The 19162-nt window shown below is 47.4% G+C and overlaps 9 protein-coding genes across 9 annotated transcripts; 4 read left to right on the top strand and 5 right to left on the bottom strand.

Moving 5' to 3' along the window:
* Window positions 1-2041: 2041 nt before the first annotated feature.
* BJ212DRAFT_1337376 (uncharacterized protein) lies at window positions 2042-2746 on the bottom strand (the record flags this gene model as incomplete). The annotated part of the gene is made up of 2 exons (XM_041334973.1): window positions 2184-2746; window positions 2042-2129 (listed from the first exon to the last, which is right to left on the bottom strand). A coding segment is annotated over exon 1 (275 nt), but the record flags the coding sequence as incomplete, so codon positions are not given.
* Window positions 2747-3417: 671 nt separating this feature from the next.
* Window positions 3418-5818, top strand: BJ212DRAFT_1478191 (mitochondrial inner membrane protein Mitofilin; the record flags this gene model as incomplete). Its single annotated transcript, XM_041339675.1, has 7 exons — window positions 3418-3637; window positions 3687-3745; window positions 3811-4233; window positions 4289-4989; window positions 5041-5489; window positions 5541-5725; window positions 5774-5818. 7 exons carry the CDS (start codon window positions 3418-3420, stop codon window positions 5816-5818), a joined length of 2082 nt encoding a protein of 693 aa, XP_041196162.1.
* A 108-nt stretch (window positions 5819-5926) lies between these two features.
* On the bottom strand, window positions 5927-7105 carry BJ212DRAFT_1265720 (uncharacterized protein; the record flags this gene model as incomplete). The annotated part of the gene is made up of 4 exons (XM_041330512.1): window positions 5927-6402; window positions 6464-6743; window positions 6802-6969; window positions 7037-7105. 4 exons carry the CDS (start codon window positions 7103-7105, stop codon window positions 5927-5929), a joined length of 993 nt encoding a protein of 330 aa, XP_041196161.1.
* Window positions 7106-7267: 162 nt separating this feature from the next.
* BJ212DRAFT_1337362 (uncharacterized protein) lies at window positions 7268-9284 on the bottom strand. Its single transcript, XM_041334972.1, has 8 exons — window positions 8452-9284; window positions 8392-8400; window positions 8249-8341; window positions 8098-8200; window positions 7863-8038; window positions 7743-7806; window positions 7635-7689; window positions 7268-7586 (listed from the first exon to the last, which is right to left on the bottom strand). The coding sequence occupies exons 1-8, from the start codon at window positions 9075-9077 to the stop codon at window positions 7381-7383; spliced, it is 1332 nt and encodes a 443-aa protein (XP_041196160.1). The 5' UTR covers window positions 9078-9284; the 3' UTR covers window positions 7268-7380.
* BJ212DRAFT_1337358 (uncharacterized protein) lies at window positions 9277-10609 on the top strand. The gene is made up of 2 exons (XM_041334971.1): window positions 9277-9806; window positions 9857-10609. Exons 1-2 carry the CDS (start codon window positions 9436-9438, stop codon window positions 10206-10208), a joined length of 723 nt encoding a protein of 240 aa, XP_041196159.1. The 5' UTR covers window positions 9277-9435; the 3' UTR covers window positions 10209-10609.
* A 291-nt stretch (window positions 10610-10900) lies between these two features.
* Window positions 10901-12184, bottom strand: BJ212DRAFT_1478187 (uncharacterized protein; the record flags this gene model as incomplete). Its single annotated transcript, XM_041339674.1, has 3 exons — window positions 10901-10950; window positions 11002-11542; window positions 11735-12184. The coding sequence occupies 3 exons, from the start codon at window positions 12182-12184 to the stop codon at window positions 10901-10903; spliced, it is 1041 nt and encodes a 346-aa protein (XP_041196158.1).
* Window positions 12185-14007: 1823 nt separating this feature from the next.
* BJ212DRAFT_1478186 (uncharacterized protein) lies at window positions 14008-15130 on the bottom strand (the record flags this gene model as incomplete). The annotated part of the gene is made up of 3 exons (XM_041339673.1): window positions 14008-14580; window positions 14641-14931; window positions 14978-15130. The coding sequence occupies 3 exons, from the start codon at window positions 15128-15130 to the stop codon at window positions 14008-14010; spliced, it is 1017 nt and encodes a 338-aa protein (XP_041196157.1).
* An 813-nt stretch (window positions 15131-15943) lies between these two features.
* BJ212DRAFT_1478185 (uncharacterized protein) lies at window positions 15944-16691 on the top strand (the record flags this gene model as incomplete). Its single annotated transcript, XM_041339672.1, has 3 exons — window positions 15944-16125; window positions 16169-16371; window positions 16423-16691. The coding sequence occupies 3 exons, from the start codon at window positions 15944-15946 to the stop codon at window positions 16689-16691; spliced, it is 654 nt and encodes a 217-aa protein (XP_041196156.1).
* A 589-nt stretch (window positions 16692-17280) lies between these two features.
* Window positions 17281-18956, top strand: BJ212DRAFT_1478184 (uncharacterized protein; the record flags this gene model as incomplete). Its single annotated transcript, XM_041339671.1, has 8 exons — window positions 17281-17307; window positions 17364-17879; window positions 17934-17998; window positions 18048-18292; window positions 18340-18437; window positions 18495-18572; window positions 18624-18677; window positions 18726-18956. 8 exons carry the CDS (start codon window positions 17281-17283, stop codon window positions 18954-18956), a joined length of 1314 nt encoding a protein of 437 aa, XP_041196155.1.
* Window positions 18957-19162: the final 206 nt, after the last annotated feature.

The following is a 19162-nucleotide window of genomic DNA, read 5'->3' as shown; positions in this document are numbered from 1 at the left end:
GGCAGTTCATAAAGATGTTGCACAGCAATCCAGACTGCAAGACATAGTGAGAGGACCTCCCAAAGAGTGCAGAGTATCCAAGTCATGGAATTGAGAATTCGGGCATCTCCCTCATAGTTATAATTGCATTGATAGTTGCCGGAGAGAATGAACTCCTCTGGTATTCATTCAATAAGCCTGATGCACTGATGTCTTTAATCAATAATTCAAGCTTACCCCCTATGGTATGGCTTGTTCCTGTTGCAGTAATCCCCACGCACGCGATCGTGATACCCAGGAAGATTGCAACAAGAAAGATAAGCATCTTTCTGGATCGCTGATACATGGCATGTAACCGAGTGATCATGATGACTTGCGTGATCAGTCAGCCAATGCAAGATTACTGAAGCTTCTGAGTAGCTCACTTCCCAACAAGGCAGTGATGACCACATTAAGCCAATTTAGTGCTAGGTACAGATTATTGCCTAAAAACCCAGTCAGTGATGAGGCTCAGAGGCTCAAAATACTACAAACGAACTCACAGCTATTGCAGTCATTATGCTGAACAATTTATCAAGAATATCACTTACCCCTGCGTAAAAGTGCAGTTGATTAGACAAGAATGACAGGCATCAGGGCAGGGCGCTCACTGTATCTGCCACCGAGATTGTCGGAAGAGTTACTATGCGCCGCTGGTCAAAGAAACAAATACGGTGTATGTCAAGAAACATACTAAGCATGAAGATCCTGATTGTCAGATGAAGCCTATTAGCATGGCGCGAACTTGGTAGTCGTGTAAACCTACACAACGTATGGCAGTGCAACATAGCGCACCTATAGTATTTTGAGTCAACATAACACGCCAATATATAACATAAAGTACGTACACTGAGATATAAAAAAGTCATGAGAGACCAGCGTTGCTTCTGCTCCGAATCAAGTTTATTATCATGCTTTTTTTGCTGATAAGATATTTCACTCACCCAAATTAGCTCGACCTATCACACCATGCTTAATGAGATGGCTACTCCGGTGATTCCATCAACCCACCTCTTGTCCGAAAGCGAGTGCTAGGAACATTGTTAGAATGTTATGATTCTTTACTACTGTCTTGCTTACCCCAATCATACATAATCGCAGCAGGAGGCTGCAACTATTAAACCGTTAGCTCAAGACATCACCGACATCAACCGACCGACTCTCCACGAACCTATAAAATAACTGTGAAAATTATACGAATTGATCAGCGGCCATTGACTGGGATCATCTGAAATTACGGTCATAACGGAGGGAGGGGTGAGAGTGAGTGGCAATTTCAGTGGACGTACGATGGGCCACCGAAAGCCAGTATTCGTACGGAATTTATCTACCAACCGTCAAACGCTTTTATCTCGCCGAAATATGATTTTTTTAGATCGGCCCTGCCTTGACTTACCGCAGCACCTGTGCAGCTACCCGACCCCCGGGGCCTCCACCACCTCTTTGCCACGCGGTCACGCCTCCACCACCCCTTTGCCACGACTCCAAGCACGCCTCGGAATACCTGGTCGCCTTTAAATCTACCTCGTCCTTCCTGCGGAATGCTCTGCCGGATTTGTGCTCTCATACCTACCCCCTCATTCCAACGCAAAACTTGTGAGACATACTAGGCCCAATCCACCGTACAGCGGCCTAATGTCAACTGAGGTGGATGATCAATTTGCACAGCCAGTGATAGCATCATCCTTCCGTGATTGTCTGATGAATATATGATGCAGTACCTACTAGTTCGGGACAGAAACCAGGCCCCGTGAATATTGAATATTGAATGCTTGTTCTTCGAATTGCACTCATGTCGTAAAAACCTTGTCTCGGCTTCATCCGCTGGAAATCTGATGTGTACGACGAGATAGACTAACCAAGTAAAACTCATACTTTGCCTTTTTAGGACCACTCACGCCAATGATATCCGCTGACAGTAATCTTACCTGTCGTCCAACGCCGACTAGTGACCGCACCTTGCAGGCACTTCACGGATATTTACCTTGTTTCTATAGGTACTGGTTTGGACGCTTTGTGATGAGCCGAATATCTGAGCCTGACACTAGCACTTGCCAAGGGATAGCAGTGCCTCCTGATGTTTCAACATCAGCTTGCGTACGACGTGACAACTGCCACGTCCAATGAGAAAGTCCCCTCAAGAAATTTTCATTTTCCAACCCTACCTTCTGTTTTTGTACCATCTCGTCGGACAGCAACCATGTCAAGGCCCTTTGCATTGTAATAGATTGGCGTGCAATTCCAGAATGACGACAGCCGACAGCCGTCGGACTCCTGGCCAAGGAGTACAAGATGAGCATTCGTTGATTTGGGTCCTCTCTCTCTGATACTGCACTTCATCGAAGTTCTATACTCATGACTGAATTCCACTACGACGGTGCTGGCAATGCATACAGTCGCGACCGAACTGGGACGTGGGAACCATACCCCAGGATTCTACGGACAGTTGCATATCCATTGCACATCTCGCAGCCTGACCCGGCATCAAGAGATCGATGTTCGACACGAGGAATGGTGTTTGTTTCGCGAAGTCGGAGATGAGTATTAAGGTGAATGTTTCTACGTCAAAGCCCATGGTCGTAATGAAAGCTCGATCGTTCTTGCAAATAAAGCTTGCTACAGAATACTCATCCATGGATTTGGAAGGAACTGCGCACGGCAAAGGTATTGTCGTTGTGGTTGACGTCTGTCGATGTGTTCCTGTCGAGTCAGCTTGGTTCCCACCAGCACAGCAGCTGCAACAATGAGCGCAGATTCTGTCGTCGATTGCTTCCATCTCCATCTCATTTTGCAACGCTTGATAAAAGACACTGATATATGATATCATCCTATGGAAAGTCATCCATTGACATGTCACCGCCGACTCAGCGATGACGAAAGCCACGCAGTGATTGATAATTCCATCCTCGACATGGGTTAAATACAGTCTAAGAGACTGCATCAGTGCATGTCATCACAGCGGCTGCTATTTGCAGAATTTTCTATCTAGAATAGGATCAGAAACAAGCATGTATCGGACTTGCAGCAACACACCTAGTACGAAAAGTCATCTACGAAGTAACCTACCCCAATATTATCTTTAAAATTCGTGACAAGCTCACGGGGATCGAGGGATACCTCGAGACAGGCCCCATCGTTACCGCGCGTATCAGTAGTCTCCCCTGATCAGACCTTAGGAGAAGGAAGATAGTTGTTCCTTCCGAGGGTATATACTATTACTTAGTACGCCCTCCTGGCCAGGTGCTTCTTCAGAAGATCACCAAAACGTCGATTCGACTGGTTGAATTTCTTGGAGTTGGTTAGTAACGTCCTGTTCGCCAGGAGCCCCGATGCCGTTGGTAGACAATGATGGAGTTGCATACTTCCGAACCTGTAATGAGTCGTGAATTGTGAGCCATGATGACCGGCGAGCCATTGCAACCCTTGGGGCTTGACGCACCACGGGTTTCCGAAGTACAGTACTTGCTGATGGACCGTCGCATTCGTGATTTTGAGATTATTTGGGCAATGGGCGCTACCAAGTGGGCATGCGTTTATGGTTGGTTGGATGGGAAGTACAACGGCAGCACGGAAATTTCCGGACCAATTTCTGTCTTGCAATTCGCCAGCCCGGTCTTTGGTTTGAGCTCATCGAGCACCACAACGGCGGCAATGCATCAGTGCCATAGCCGTCCTTAGACATGTCCCAGCGACAGTTGGACGAGGCCTTGTACGGACTTCTCGCAAGGTGAGCAAATAAATTTATACTATTGCTGTCTGGGACGTGGCTTATGACGGAGTTAACTGTACCAGCGACTAGCCTCTACCACCTCTACCTCCAATGCTTCATCTGGTTCCAAACCAGCAAAAGTCGTTCGCAGGATTTTATTATATACAGTGGCAACGACTGGCACGTTCTACATTGGCAGCGCATTCGTTTCATTCGAAAACCAACAGTACCGTGAGCTGTTCACCGAAAACCTTCCTTTGGGGAAGGAACTCGTCGAGTATGGCGAGGCACACAAGTGGGATGAGATTACCGTTGAACAGGTTGTGGTAGCTACCGTAGACGCCTACAAGACCGTCTACAACTTCGTACAACCGCAGCTGGGTAACGCGCCGACAGAGGCAACAATTGAAAAGACGGCCAAGTCAGCACTCCAGGAGTCCAAAGAACGCGTAAAGTCTGCCGCTGCATCCCTCAAGACTGTCGTAAAAAAGGTGGAGGAAGAGACAGTCCCGGAAGCAACCTGCGAAAGCAATTTTCATTGCACGACAACACGGTGCACAGTTCGCTGACGAGTTGGACGAGTTGATCCGCAGAGCAGAGGCATCCCTTGCTGGGAAGCCCGTTGACTCTCTTCATGAGGCGACAACCACACCGGCTCAGCCCGGGTCCTCTGCAGATACTATCTCACCACGCGATGACACCGACCTTATAATTGTATCGGACAAGAATCCTGATAATGTCATTGTTTATGCTGCACCGCTTCCTATCGGCTTCGAGCCCCCACCCGGTTATGAGCGCCCCGTACCCCCAAAGCCTGCCCCGAAGGCCGATGCGGAGCCCACTCCTGTGCCCCTGCCTCTTGTCGCTCCAGCCGTGTCTGAAGTTGCCGTATCTGAACCCGTGATTACACAGCTCGCATCCACGATTGACAACCTCGCCTCTTTCCTTGCCTCCAACCCTGCTGCTTCCGAAAAGGCCAAAGATGTTCTTGAGGTTGCCAAAGGTGACCTCACTGGCCTCGCTGCACGTATAGAGAAGATCAAGGAGGATGAGAAGCTGCAGCTAGAGATGAAGCTCGACGAACAAGCGCGGGAGTATACCACAAAGCTTCTCGAACTCGAACTCGAGGCACAGGATAAACTGGATTCGCAACAAGACGGCTTCAGGAAATTTTACGATGAGGAGCGTGGTAGGTTCGCGCAGGTTTACCGCGAGAAATTGGAGCAGGAATTGCGCACTCAGACAGAACTTATCAACGAGCGGTAGGTGACCGTCACTATCTCGGCATACATCACCTTACTCACTCTTTACAGGTTGAAGGAGGAAGTGATCGCACAGGGCATAGAGATGCAAAGGCGATGGATTCGCGAGGTCAAAGTCCGCGTCGAACAAGAACGCGGTGGTCGTCTCGCCAAGCTTGACGAGCTCGCGACGAGTCTCAAACGACTTGAACGTCTCGCACTCGATAATTCTTCCTATCTTGATGAGAATATTCGCGTGCACAGCATGTGGACTGCCATACGTGCTATGCAGAGCGCTGTCGACGCGTCTATACGCAAGCCATTCCGTGAAGAGCTCCGTGTGCTCCGACACATCGCAGTCGCCAAGGAAGACGTAATCATCGCTGCAGCATTGGATTCCCTCGAACAAAGCGACGTGCCTGACATTGGCGTTGAGCCGTTTGCAGACCTTGCATCATGGTTTAGCACCTCTGTTCGGCCACGCGTCTCGAGCGTTGCTTTGGTCCCCGATCGGGATGCAGGTGTGCTCACACACTTGGCATTCGCATTTTCTCTCTTTATTTAGGTTCCAGCGGCATGGACTCGTCCTGGGTCGGACGTGCTGAGTGTATTATCGAGAGCGGAATATTACATGAATGAGAAGGATCTCGATAGCGCTGCAAGAGAGTTGAATCAAGTAAAAGGAACTGCAAGAGAGCTGCTTCATGATTGGCTGGAAGCTGCACGAAGACGGCTGGAGGTTCTGCAGGCTCTTGAGGTATTGACGTCTCAGGTCGTTGTATATGTCACGCTAACGCTGTTATAGGTGATACAATCACAAGCAACACTCGCATCGCTGCTCGTCGTATAGATTTGAATGCTAGTAATATATAGATCACTGCATGATATATCCCACCCTCGCGGTATCATCCTTTCCATCTTATCCAAGTGAAAGCTGGTATAAATCCAGGGGTTCACACTAGCCTTGCATTGGTACATTCCCCGATGATGCGAGCGCACATTCACAGATCACCTGTGCGCGCCGCACGACCGTATGTACCGTCTCCTGATTCTGCTCGGTAGCTGTCACGCTGCCCCTCGTGACCTTCACAAGCCCAGGGAAGATCGTCGCACCTACACGATCCTGTTCGCCTCGCTCGCTCTTGAGACAGCGGCGCACGAGCTCTATCTGACGCGGATAGAGGATGCTTCCGAGCTCGGGAACGAAGCTGCGGTAAAACGCGTCGGTGGATGATGATGGGGACCCGTGCAGCATGCGAGAGAAGGTGTATGCGCCTGCTAGAATCGGGGCTGTGTTATTTGTTGATCCCCCAAGCACTTTGGTGAGCGCTGGAAGGGTCTCTGTAAGAATAGCGGCTGTCATTTCTGGGTCGCAGGTCTCCACTGCTGCTGAGAATGTTTGTCGGCGCCAAACGCATGCTACAACAGGGTTGCCTGATACATGACACGAACGTCAGCATTTGTCAAGTGAGGGAACGTAAGAATTGACACGCACGAGCGAATAAGTGCTCGTGGATCCTCGTGAGTTGGACGTTTGCCTCGGGGGAGTTGGTCACAACAAGGTTGTTGACGATCTCGCTGCCGATGACTTCTGACATCGCATGGCGGAGGATGTTTTGTACCTGCATTGGTGAGGCATCATAGGGCACAGGATCATAAGAGCCTGTGATGTCGCCCAAGGCGGCTCCATAGATATCAGACAGCGGGGAGGGCGGTGCGCGCACAATGTCTGCTGCCCAGCGGTTGATCGAGCGTTCCAACTGGGACGCGGCATTCTATATACATAGCAGACTAGAGGGTAGTCCCAGCACTCATTGAAATCCTGAGACATACTTTGATGGAGAAGTCATCGACTGAGCTGCCCCCATAATTCCTGCTCTCCTGTTGCTCATCATCCGCAGTCCCTTCTAGCAGGGCGATCCGCGCGTGGAGTAATGCCACCTGTTTCTCTTGTTCTTCGAGTTGCCGACGTTGTTCCTCAACTTTCTCGTGCGCGATTCGCTGGAGATGAGATAAATGAGATCTTAGGTCAACATCGAGATCACTGGTGATGATAACGGTCACGCACGAAGTTAGTCAACGCGTAGCGGTACTGCTCGCCGCTGACCACGTCGATCTGCTGGGGTATGTAGGCCATCGGCAGAATGGGTATCTAAATAGACACAGAATGTTCAGGCTGAGCAGATCTCTGATATCGATGGTGGTCAGGACATCATCGAATCGAGGCGGTCGCTCGAAGGCGGTGCAACGCCTCAGAGCGCTCAGTGCGAGCTCGGCGTCACAGAAATATCGCAGCAGCATATGAGTGGGACATATTCATAGTTCACAGAAGGAATCGGATATGCAACATTTATACAAGAATATATTTCTCCGAGTTGGTATCACATCGATCAAGGAATTTGCAGAGTTACCTCACTTGACCTGTAACGACTCCATCCCAAACTCTCCTCCACTGCCGTGGTCAAGTTCATTAAAAGGGTCGCGCATACTCCCCGTTTTCGCGCGCCACAGTTGTGTGTACAATGTCTTCACCTTTTGAACCTCGGCGTCAACAGCCGCAGTCCTGGCCGCAAGCGAAACGAATATGGCGTGTTGCGTCTGGAGGGTGGATGAAATTGCTAGGGGAATGTAAGTTGAAGATGAGGCGGAGCGAAGGAAAGTCTGACCTTGGGGTGTATTTTGAGATTGGGATGCTGATGCGGATAGTTTCCGCTCAATTTGCTGTTCCGTGTATCAGAATGCTGTTCGGTGTAACCAAAAATGCGGCACCATACTTCGATAGTGTTCTTGAACCACTGCAGACGCTCCTGCATCTCTTGCGTGACTCGGGTGAAGAATCTGGTCAACAGCGTGTTAACACTCCAAGATACTTTACATTGATGATCCACACGTACTCCAGAGGGAACGAAGCATGATTCTTGAGATATGCTGCGCTCTGATGGGGGTTCTTAAAGCCTTCGATAATATTGGTTGCAACAATCGTGTCTTGGACCGCTTGTTCAGTCTTCGATTTCAGGTCCTTGGCGAAAAGAGAGTCCGATTGAATAACGGAGGATACACCAAGCAGCTCCTGAATCGAGGAAGTCGGTAACTAAATACACTGCATATATGCAATAGAATGAGGCGCACTTTGTGCAGTTCGCGAATTAACTCCTGGCCCTTGATCGCCTCTTCCCCCATTTTTCGCTGTTTGAGCTCGTTGCTTATCTGTATACGTCCCTGAATGTGCGAGCTATGCAAAGTAAGTCCTGGAACATGCTAACACTTACGAGTAACGTACTCAATGGCTTCGAACGTCTTCTTGATATCATCCGGAAGATCATTGAACTTCGTGGATTTTGAAAAAGGTGCAGGTCCGCTTATGGGTGTGGTACTATTCAAACGTCATTAAAGCCACCCTAAATGTGAATACCTTGGACTAACCTCATCATCCTGCAATACATCAACACCAATTTAAACCAGAACAATGCGAGGGGGACTCACGATGATTGTCTTTGTTGGCCGAAGATCGATGTCCCTGCTGTACTCACCCCCAGCCCGCCAGCAGGAGCTGCCTGCTGAGTAGTCGTGCTCCCAAACAGTCCACCCGGCTGCTGTGGCTGGGTGTTTCCGAACATATTACTTGTCTGTTGCTGTGGTTGCGTAGTTCCAAAGAGACTAGTAGACTGTTGTGGCTGAATGCTTCCAAATGCGCCGCCAGTCGTATTTGTTGTTGAAGGGTTTACAAACAAAGATGTACCCAACGGCTGCTGTTGAGCAGGCTGCCCAAAGAGAGACGTTGTAGGTTGTTGTTGTTGTTGCTGCTGCTGTTGCGCGGGCTGCCCAAATATCGAAGTCGATCCAGACGGTTGCTGCTGCTGTGTCTGCCCGAAAGTGCCTCCTCCAAACACAGAACTTCCTTGAGCAGGTTGCTGCGTCTGTATTTGGGGTTGCATCCCGAAGCCACCGAAGCCCGTAGTTGTGGTCCCCGTTCCGGAGGAGGGCTGGGTGTTCCCAAAGAGCGAAGTTGTGGGCTTTGACGCGTTAGATTGCCCGAAGATGGACGTGCCGGTGTTACTAGTGCCAAAGATATTGGTACTAGATGACTTGAGCCGTAGGTTTGAAAACATAAATTAAAGCATACCCTCCCCCGAACGACATGTTTAACGATGTTTCTGACTAGATCGTTAAGACTGAAGCTGAAGGTCCAGTTCGTTGACGCTATTTGCTGTTCTGAACAGTGAGCCAGACTTGGTAGACTACCCTGTTCCGGGGTCCTAGTTTGTGGTACCTTCCTCGGCAAATTCCGAGGAAAAGCACTTACCGGCACCTCGCACCCGCTTTCAACCAGTCACATTTGTCCACTGGATACCATAGAAAGCTCGCCACTGTCTCCATTGTCGTCTACCATCTACGTGAGCTGTAGCTCGAACGAACCGAGGGAGGGCCTACCAGTTTGCAATACCTCGTAACCCCCTGAATTGCCAAATGGGAAACACAGTTCACCTAATGTATAGTTCCTTCGCGAATGCTGATCTTGTGGAGTGTGTTCTGAGGTTTTTGCCTGACTTTCAATGCCTTGCTTCAACAATCTTGACCTCAAAGACCATCTACAGCGTCTTTCAACAACATTCTCGCTCGGTCGTTCACTCTGTAGCTTACAACTTGATTGGACCAGCCCTACCACAAGCACTACGTTTTGTCCGATGCCAAAATATGCAACTATATTCCAAGCCCGTTGGTGAACTCTTTGGCGAGGATGATATCCAGAAAAACCCAGTGCTCTCCAATCAGGACATCACAAGCCTTATGGTCATTCCCATGTCTGTTCAAGGGCTCGAAAGCCTGTTCAGCTGGAGGTATTGTTTAATCATCTTTACAGTCCGATTCGTCTGAGTTGTTCCATTAGAATGAAAGACCGAACATTTAAGACAAGCCAGCTCTCCTTGGCGGAGTCGACACGATTCCAGAAAGTGATGTACAGATTGTCCTTGTTCTCGGCTGTCTACGGCCACAATGCTTACGGGTCAGCTATTGATCCTGACTCGGATGAAGAAGAAATCGATTTGGCACTCAAAGAAGCCTTTTCACTACGAAAAGGCTTCTTTAGAAGCTTTTCCACTCCTAAGCTGAGGGATATTCAACGAATTGAAACTTTTTTGCGAGGAATAATCGCTCGCGCTGAGGGTTTTGACTTTACTATGATTCCACCTGCAACCCGTGAGCGCGAGCATCGCCATTCAAGCTCTACCCACTCATGAAACTCACATAGACAGCCCTGAGTCATCATTTGTGCTATACTGTGCTCCCCACAACGTAATTGATGTGTATAAGAGAGGGTTGGACTGCATCATTGAATGGGATCTCGACACCACTGTTTTGCATCTGCAAAACCACTGAAATGAACGCTTAAGTTACGCGCGTTACGGACGCTTACGAACGCTTACGACGTCACTAGCGAACTCATGCGATTGGTGGAGATGTTGAATGCCAATATTACTCACCATATCTGGTTGATAAAACTCAAGCCCAGTTATCTTCAGTTGATAAGATGTGATTGCTTGGATATGCAATATGGTAGATGTGAATACAATTGCCACATGCTGATCAAGCTACTATCTATACAAACTCGGTACTGAATGCATGATAACTCTCCTTGTCCGCAAAGTTATTCAAAAAGAAATGCTCATAGTGTTCTAAGCAAATTGCAGAGGACACGCCATTGGCCACTGCCTCACCATAAACAGGTATCAGTTCAACTGCATGCATTACATCTACCACTCGTACAACAGCCCCCTCCCTATACCTGGTTACTGTTTTGATCCTGCATGTATGCACGCTCCACAGTCCACATAGCGAGTTCAGGATGCTCATCAGGGCTGGAGATGAAGTGGAAGAATTGGACATAGAGAAGTGGGTTGGAGAGATATGATGGCAGTTCCAGGTTAGAACCTCATTGAACAACCAGCTGAAAAATGACTTGAACTTGTGCGACGTAACTTGCTGTATATGATATCAGTAGGGCTAGAATATAGGGGCATAGAATAAACATACTCATTTTGCCATTGATGCCCATGGCATCAATGAGAACGGTGTTGCAATTGCCGAGGGGGAAATCATCACTTGGGGGGTATGCTTGCACCACCCTGCTTGGCATGATGATGCGTTGCTGAAAGGCTGAGTGAAGCTGGAGCTGAAACTTGTTCCACACCTGGTAATGCCCATATTTGGGGTCCCAGCGAGTATGTTCACCACTAGACAGTGATGACCAAGCAACAAAGTCAACGAGGGAATAATCAAAGTCAGGGAGTGCGTATTTTATGCATATTTCAGCCAGTGACAGTGATTTGTAGTCTGGAGTGATATTGACCTGAAAAGCGGTCTGCACATCTCCAGAGAGGATACCCTTGAGAAAGTGGTTACAGACTGGTTGGGGACCACGAACTGACTTGACTTCATCAGGGAGAATGCAGGATACCCACGTGAGTGCAGGATTAGTAATTGCAACCTCCTCCTCCTCAGCATGCATGGCATTGACCAATGATACCCCACGAGAACTCAACAGCGCATACAGGTCAAAAATCTCCATAGATTCCTGGTGGTTAAGAAGTCACACGCACTGTTCCATAAAATCTTTGCTTTGCTAAGCTGTCCATGAGAAAAGATCCTTACAATGTGTGATCAGCAAGCATTTTGTCGTATCAGCTGAGAATTGCATCAAAGTGCCTAGTCACTGGACAGTACCCTTAAAGCTTTGCAATAGCTCGAGTTTGGGAATAAAAAAAACCTCTTTGACACCTTTCTTCCCCTTCCTTGCTTTGGCCTTGATAATAGCGCCCTTGTGAACGTGAAAGTCTGAAAGAGCCTGCTCCATTGACTGAAGTGTTTCAGGTGAGTGAACTGAGTTCTGCGCAAGGTAGATGAACTCCACGATGGCATGGATTGCATGAACAAACTGGGGTGAAGTGGCACCTGCGATTGAGGCAACGATAGTACATTGTATTTCTCTGTACTTGTGACCCATCATTTGCTTGACATGTGTGATGCCTTTTGCGAAGTGGCATGTGCCAACCCGCTTGTGCTGGACAATGAAGCGGTTATCAAGCTCGTGAGCTCCTACAGCCTCCTTGGTCCATTGGAGCGGATGATCAGCGAAAAATTTAAAGCACATATGCAGTATTTCACTGGCAAGGGAGATGGACGGACATGCGTAAATCCAGTCATGCCAGTATGGCATGTGAACTCCAGTGTCATATCCCACAATCCAGACCCACGTTCCATCATATTCCCACGCCTTCCAAGCCTACATCTGGACCCCACATCATATCCAGCTCATTCCAAGATCCCCTTCCACTGTGCTCCACACCTCAGCAGGATCGACTACACTCCAGATTTACCCCTGAGCTCTGGACCATCAGATCCTCACTGCTAGCCTGATCTGTACAACCCTATCCTGTCCACCCTATGCGCACTTCATCCAGCAAGACATCCAGACTTCACCTCATCTCAGATTCCAGAACTATATCCACCTTCTTGTATTCTGGTCCTGTATCCACCTTGTCTTCTGGATTCCCAGATCTCCGGACCTCCAGATATTAGCTCCAGACCTATTCCCACCCTCTGTCCAATATCCTGCGCCTATCCCCATTTAGGCATTCTCTGCTTTCTGGCTTTCAGTTACCTCTTCTTCCGTCTTGCTTATTGATCCTTGTATAAGTCTTCATCTCCGAGTTCATTTACTTATGTTCCATCTTACTTACTAATGTGTTTCCACATGCTCGTACATAGCCTTGCTCCTTTGCTTACTGATCCCCTCAGATATTGTTCAGTATATAACCCCTGTAGATACTCCTGTAGTTCCTTAGTTTGAATATCAACTTAGACTTGCCCAATCCTCTCTCGGACTTTGGTCCACCTAAGTCTGTCCTACCCATCAGGCCTAGGGATTGATTCCCTAGGCCTGGAGCTCTGCCTTTCTGGCACTTACCCTCTTTCTGGACTTAGGTCCAATCTCTGTCCCTCCAACTCTACCTTAGGGTAGTCTACCCCTGCTTGTTTCTACATTGGACTTTGTCTGATGTAGCCCCTATTCCTTCTGGACCTCCGGACCTCCTGTCTCTTGTACCTCTGGGCATCCTGTCCTTCGGATGTTCTACCCTCATACCTTCGGACATCCTGTCCTTCATACCTCCAGACATCCTGTCCTTCTGTCCTCCATCATCCTGCCCTCCTGTCCTCCTGTCCTTCCATCCTGTTTCCTGTGTTACAATCGTGGTCACCCCTATCTCTTTTCTCTTTTCTTTACCCATGTATTACGTCATGACTGCACCCACCTGTGCCATCATTAGACTAACGCCTTTCCATATCTGTATTACAGCATGACCGCCTTATGCCGTCATTAGCTGACTCACCTATGACGTCACTAGCTGACGTATGCCCCTTATCTCTGACTCGACTGATGACGTCACTGGATGACTCACCCCTTATCTCTGACTCGACTGATGACGTGTACTTACCTGCCCTAAAGGACCCACATCTATATAAACTTGGTCATGTACTTAGTTAGACTTCACTTTAATCTACTAGGTTTTACCTGCACTATCCTTCGCTTAGGACCCCCAATCCTAAGTCGTCTGATAACCAATATTCAAGTCGAAGACACTCTCTTTGACTTGTCTTAAAGAACCTTACATTTGTAAGGACACGAACTGGCTTTAGGCGTACTCTTATCGAGTACCTATCGTCGTGCCCATCCTAGTCGACCTACGGTTTACCGTAACATCCTGTAGAAGTATTACCTTGCAGTGGGAACTCTCCTGAGCACTTCCTGTGTTCCTCTGGAACTGTCCTGCGCTCCTCCGGACGTTTCCCGCGCTCCTCTGGAAGTCCTCTAGCACTCTCCAGCAGAGTAGCCAGCCTCCAGAAGTCCTCCAGACTTCGTTGGACCATCATCAGACCTCATATGAAATGAAGGGCACATATTTGGGTAAGGGGCACAGCGTATGAGCTGAGGCCAAGCCCCTCTGAGTCAGTCTCTCTCTCCTTTGAGCAACATGGTTCTTAACATCCAGACAGGTTAACAGCCTTGGCTGCCTTCTGGAACTTGTCAAGATCCCAAGGATCAACTTTGCGGGAGATGTCAACAATGCATTGTAGTGTATGCTTCCCAGTATGAGGGGGGTGAAGTGTCCCATCACCAAAATCCCCTTGCACCGCCATGGTCAGGGGGGACGCATTTTTTGCGACTGCAGCAATCATAGAGGCCTCTGGTAGGTCACATACATGAGCAATGAGGGGTGTAAAAACATAGTGAATGTATCTGGAAGGGTCAGGCATGAAACATCCATCTGGTGCAGTGGCCTTAAGGTTGGTGAGAACGAGGTCCATGCACTTATGCCATAACTGCGCCTGGAGAATGCTTTGATAGTCTGGATGGATGTGGAACTTTGTGATTGGCATGTAAGCAATACACTGCCAAGCTTGCAAGGTTGCTTTGGAGCAAATATCTGAATCAATGTTGCTGATAGTTAGGAAGACCAGGTGCATTTCAAGTCCTCCAGTGATTCGCATTACATGAGTCTTATTGGATCCCAAGATTATTGGCACTTGAGTTGTACCTACAGGGAGATGGTCCTAGAAAATCGTGAAGTCAATCTGTGATTTAGTAGGAATGGACTAACAGAGTGAGCCAACCTGGATTTTCCATGCCATATCAGTGCTCATATAATCTCTGTATTCACACTGATTTCCGATATTGACAACATGTGGAGTATAGGTCATGTGGTTTGCAAAGGTTGGATCGCTGAAGAGTTGTTTGACGACTTCTAGTGCATCACGCCAGATGAGCTCGATGGGATGGATTGTTTTGTAGCCTGAAAATTCCATTTTAGAGGCCTTCCACTCTGTAAAACAAGGGAGTGAGTCCATCCAGTCTAATAGTTGATCTTTCATAGTGAAAGATGGTTTTTCATGAGGACTGTTGAACTATGAACGAAGTTAATAAGAGTGAGGATATAGCTTGGACATTTACCCATTTCAGCCTCAGAAACTTGATCATTTGGGTCTGGGTGAGGTTTTCGACCATGAACTTCCCTAACTCCCATTCATCTTCATCTTGGAAAGGGTAGTAATGGTTGATTTTCTGCTGATATGCATATGTATCATCTTCCAGCCTATCAAGCATGTTTTTGCCGACACTGAAGATGTATCCAGCTTTTGGGTGACTAGTATAAGTAGTGGGTGTCCTATCACTTCCACATCGACAGAGTGCAGGAGGGACAGGTAATTCTTGTGGTTGTGCTTTGTATGGCCAACAAGTAGGCTCTGAATTAAGATGCAAAATCAGCGCCTCAATGGACGGAAAGTCTCCCAATTTGCAGTTGGGACATAACCTGCCAAATGTATGTGCACATCAGTATTGTAATTGAGCCCAACAGAACTTGATATTCACATCATATAGCTTTGATTTGGATTTGCTGCTGCCCAGTCTGTGATTGGACGAGTTTGACTGGCATGCAAACCTGCAAAGTCTTTCAAAGTCTGCATACAACGCATCTCCACGGTATACTGCTGCCAGCCTGATAGCAGTGCAGTTAGCAGTGCACTCATATTCTGTAGGTCGCCTGCAAGACAATGATGGAATTTGCGCCCTCATCTCCTGTCTCCTCTCCTCCTTGATCAAGCAGTCCTGCCCCAACCAACTCAAGCTTGGCAACTTGTGTCGAACCAATTCCCTTTGATTTTTCAAAGAAGACAATCCACTCTACCCATGAATCCCCTCGCTGGATGACCTCTGACATATGTTCTGGTTCTGATGCAGGTTCTCCCTGGGCTTCCCTCTCCCTGGTAGATGAGGTGCCTAGACCTTGTCAGGCAAACCAGAGTATATTATATGATGTACCTAAATCTCCAAGTATGAAGCGGAGCATACTGCACAGGCATTTCCTCAAATCTCCCTCTTACCGTGGAAAACCTGGCCTCAAATCTCCTTCCCAGCATGGAAAATCCCCCACGAAACTCTTTGCATCTCCTTCCCATCATGGGCAGTACCTACATGAGCAAATGTCTCAGAAACACATTCCATATGCTTTCCATCCAGCTCTGCTGGAGCTTTGATTTGCAGCTCATGTATCAGGACAAGGATCTAGGCCAGAGTTCACGGCTGAAGAAATCTGTCAGGTATGTTTCTTATTATTGAATATTTTTAGACATTATCTGATAGGTCAAAGTGGGAGGAAATAATTTCTAAGGGCTTCTCGAATTTGAGCCTCACAACATTGTACCAACTGTTTAAATCAAAGCTTGCTGGCTGGGAAGCTGCATGCCAATGTCTTGTAATGACGACATGGGAGCTTGAGGCGTCAGAGCGGTACATGACATTCCTGGATGGCTTGTATCATGAGAACAAAGATTGTCTCCTCTTCAGTGATGAAGAGTTGAAATGAATCAGGAATGTTTTCACTGACCAGTCACAAGAAGAAATTGATGATGATGTGAATTACCTTCAAGCCATTTATGATGACGACTGCAAGATACTTCGTGCTGTCGCTGCCCAAGCAGATGTACTCAAGAAACACTTAGGCTCATGTGCATTGGAAGATGTATTGGGTTCTATGGGGAAGTCTTCCCATTATCCGCAATTCGTCAGTAAACCCAGTCTGTCTTCTGATACAGATGATAGCATGGATGATGACAAGGGAACTGATGATGACGACGATGAGGAAGATGATCGTATCCATGGCTAGTTGCAGTCGCCCAGCCCTTCCCAATCTGTACTGATGCCTTCAATCTTGGTATGTAAATTTACTAATTGCCGGGTCATTTTGTTCCATGCTGATTCATATCTTAGTTGATAACCTGCCTGTTGCTTCAGATCGCACTGTTCATATATAGCTTCTTGAAGCACCACCCTTTTCAATTTACTTCTTACCCCTTACCCTGTCTATTCAGTTGTGCTTCTGGAACATGGCCTCTTTCCCCATCCACTTCTTACAGTTTGCCCTTAAATCTCCCCATTTGACTTGCACATGTTTTATTTTCCCCAGCATGCATTTCATTTCCCCCAGTCTGTAAATTGTGTACCAAGTTCATGTCTCTTTCTTGTGTAAGATGAAATTGAATCAAGCAGTACATGTCTTTTCTGACATATGATTGTTTCTGTTTTCTTAACCACCACCTGGATGCCAGGTGTGCATAATTCACAGTGCAAGGGCAAGACTAAGATCCACAAACCAACTAGGGGATCAGGGCTTAATCTGTCTGGTTTACCAGCAGTTGACCAACTCAACCTTCCCACAGAACAACCTCAAATGTCAGCCTTTGATTTCAATCCCTATGGACAAACTCAACTACAGTGGCAAGGTAAGTGGATCTTATGGAGTCTACCAATTGCTAATCGGTCATGCAGGTGCACACAGCAACCCTCTTATGGCAATCAAAACCAGCCATTGTATGGTCACATGCAGGACCAGGCTCCTGCACAGGAGCAATCATTATACGGAGATAGGGAGGAGCAGGGGCAATCATTATATGGAGATGCTCAAGACCATGGGCAGGCATGGTATGGAGGTGCGCAGGGCCCATCAACTTATGGAGACGCACAGGGCCCATCAGCTTATGGAGACACACAGGGTCCTTCATCTTTTGGAGATGCACAGGGCCCATCATTTTATGAGCAAGACCTATCATTGAATGCTGACAGACAGGAATATGACTCTTACAATCACTTCCGGGACACACTTGACTCTGGTCCAACTGATTTCCCACCTGATGCTGGTCCTTCTGTCTATCCAGGAGTTGCTGCACCTGTTCCTCAATGGATTGAGGATGCTCCTGATGAAGGCATCAGCATTATAGATCAAGGAAATGGCCTGAGTCCCCCAGCCTTGGACCTGGCACTGATCCAACAGGGGCAAATCCCTCCCTTGGAGGTTGTACACATAAGTTCTTTTTTCTGTTTTGTTAATGCTCATTCAAAATCTACATAGACAATGGGGCCTGCACAGACGACGACAACATGCACAGTCTGGCATGCAAATATGCCTCCAACACCGTACCTTATATCGCGAACCCCTACCATCACTGATACTGCAAACACACAGTGCTGTTGCTGAACAACACGAGACACCAAGTGATGCCACAGATGAAATGTTGTTGTCAGCCGTGGTATCTCAAAATGTCATTCATTTAACATTGGAGGTGATTTCCCAAACAATGAAAAGCGCTAAAGTGTTGGTCACACAGGTCGTTTTCTCGAAAAATGCAATGGTGTGCTTGAAGAAGAAAAAGTGGCATATCATTGACAAGGTTATTCGAGAGTCAGTCCCACAATTCTTCAGGCCAAATGGTGAGTGTTTTCATATTATATACTACTTTGTCTAATAATCTTCGCAGCTGTTTTCCAGGAATTCATAACCAGTGCACACCATCAGGTGGTCAGCAATGCACTATCCGCGAGATGCAGGAAGATGATCAAATTCACACATGAAGGTGTCTGTGGTGCATTTCAACTATTCCCCCCACAAGGACATGCTTTACCAGCAGATTAGTGTTGTGCTGCGAGGGTCAACATATTTATATGTGGAGATGATCCACTTGTGTTCATGCACAACATCTTTTTTGATGAGGTATGTCAAACATTCCTTGTATCTAACTTTTACTTACCATGTCTTTTGTAGAATGGTAACATGATTATTCACATGAAATTCCAGAGCTGTTTCGTCATGGCAAATGTCATCTGATTTGTTTGGTACTGGGGATACGTGTCATTTCTTGGCAAGTCCCCCCTCAAGGCCATCAAATATGTTCTATGCATAGCTGGTGCAGCTACCCACTGTGCATTGCATGAACAGGGAAAGCACTTGTTGGAAGTTGACCCCTTTGGTGGTCAAATCCACCAAAGCAAGTTCAACGAGATTCTCAATGCGATTGATCGTCTCACTCCTGCTGAGAAGGCTGAGCTTAAACAGTATTTGCAGTATGTGTTAGTGATTGGGCCATCGCAGGCATGAGACAACACGACATCTGACTCAGATTCGATGTAGATAGTAGTTTGTAGTAGATAGTAGTAGCATAGATAATCTATAGTACTTGTAGATCACACAGATCTTTTTGATAATCGAACCGATAATCAAGAATCTCGCATCGGATGTCTCCAAAGTGTTGTCAGGGTCTAGCTAACCAAAAACGAGTGTTTACAGATGCTGACCTGAGCTAA

This window comes from Suillus subaureus (assembly GCF_016647635.1).
Source record: "Suillus subaureus strain MN1 chromosome Unknown BJ212scaffold_7, whole genome shotgun sequence".
Lineage (NCBI taxonomy): Eukaryota > Fungi > Basidiomycota > Agaricomycetes > Boletales > Suillaceae > Suillus > Suillus subaureus.
Note: the sequence above shows the minus strand (reverse complement) of the source record. Positions and strands in the feature narration are given on the sequence as shown.

Coding starts and splice junctions, on each gene's coding strand:
- BJ212DRAFT_1337362 (XM_041334972.1), bottom strand. CDS start 9,077: ATGTTTTCAAACCTACGGCTCAAGTCATCTAGTACCAATATCTTTGGC. Junction 8,039..8,097: donor TAATTCGCGAACTGCACAAA/GTGCGCCTCATT, acceptor TCCTCGATTCAG/GAGCTGCTTGGTGTATCCTC. Junction 7,587..7,634: donor ATCTCAAAATACACCCCAAG/GTCAGACTTTCC, acceptor ACATTCCCCTAG/CAATTTCATCCACCCTCCAG.
- BJ212DRAFT_1337358 (XM_041334971.1), top strand. CDS start 9,436: ATGGGAAACACAGTTCACCTAATGTATAGTTCCTTCGCGAATGCTGAT. Junction 9,807..9,856: donor GAAAGCCTGTTCAGCTGGAG/GTATTGTTTAAT, acceptor TTGTTCCATTAG/AATGAAAGACCGAACATTTA.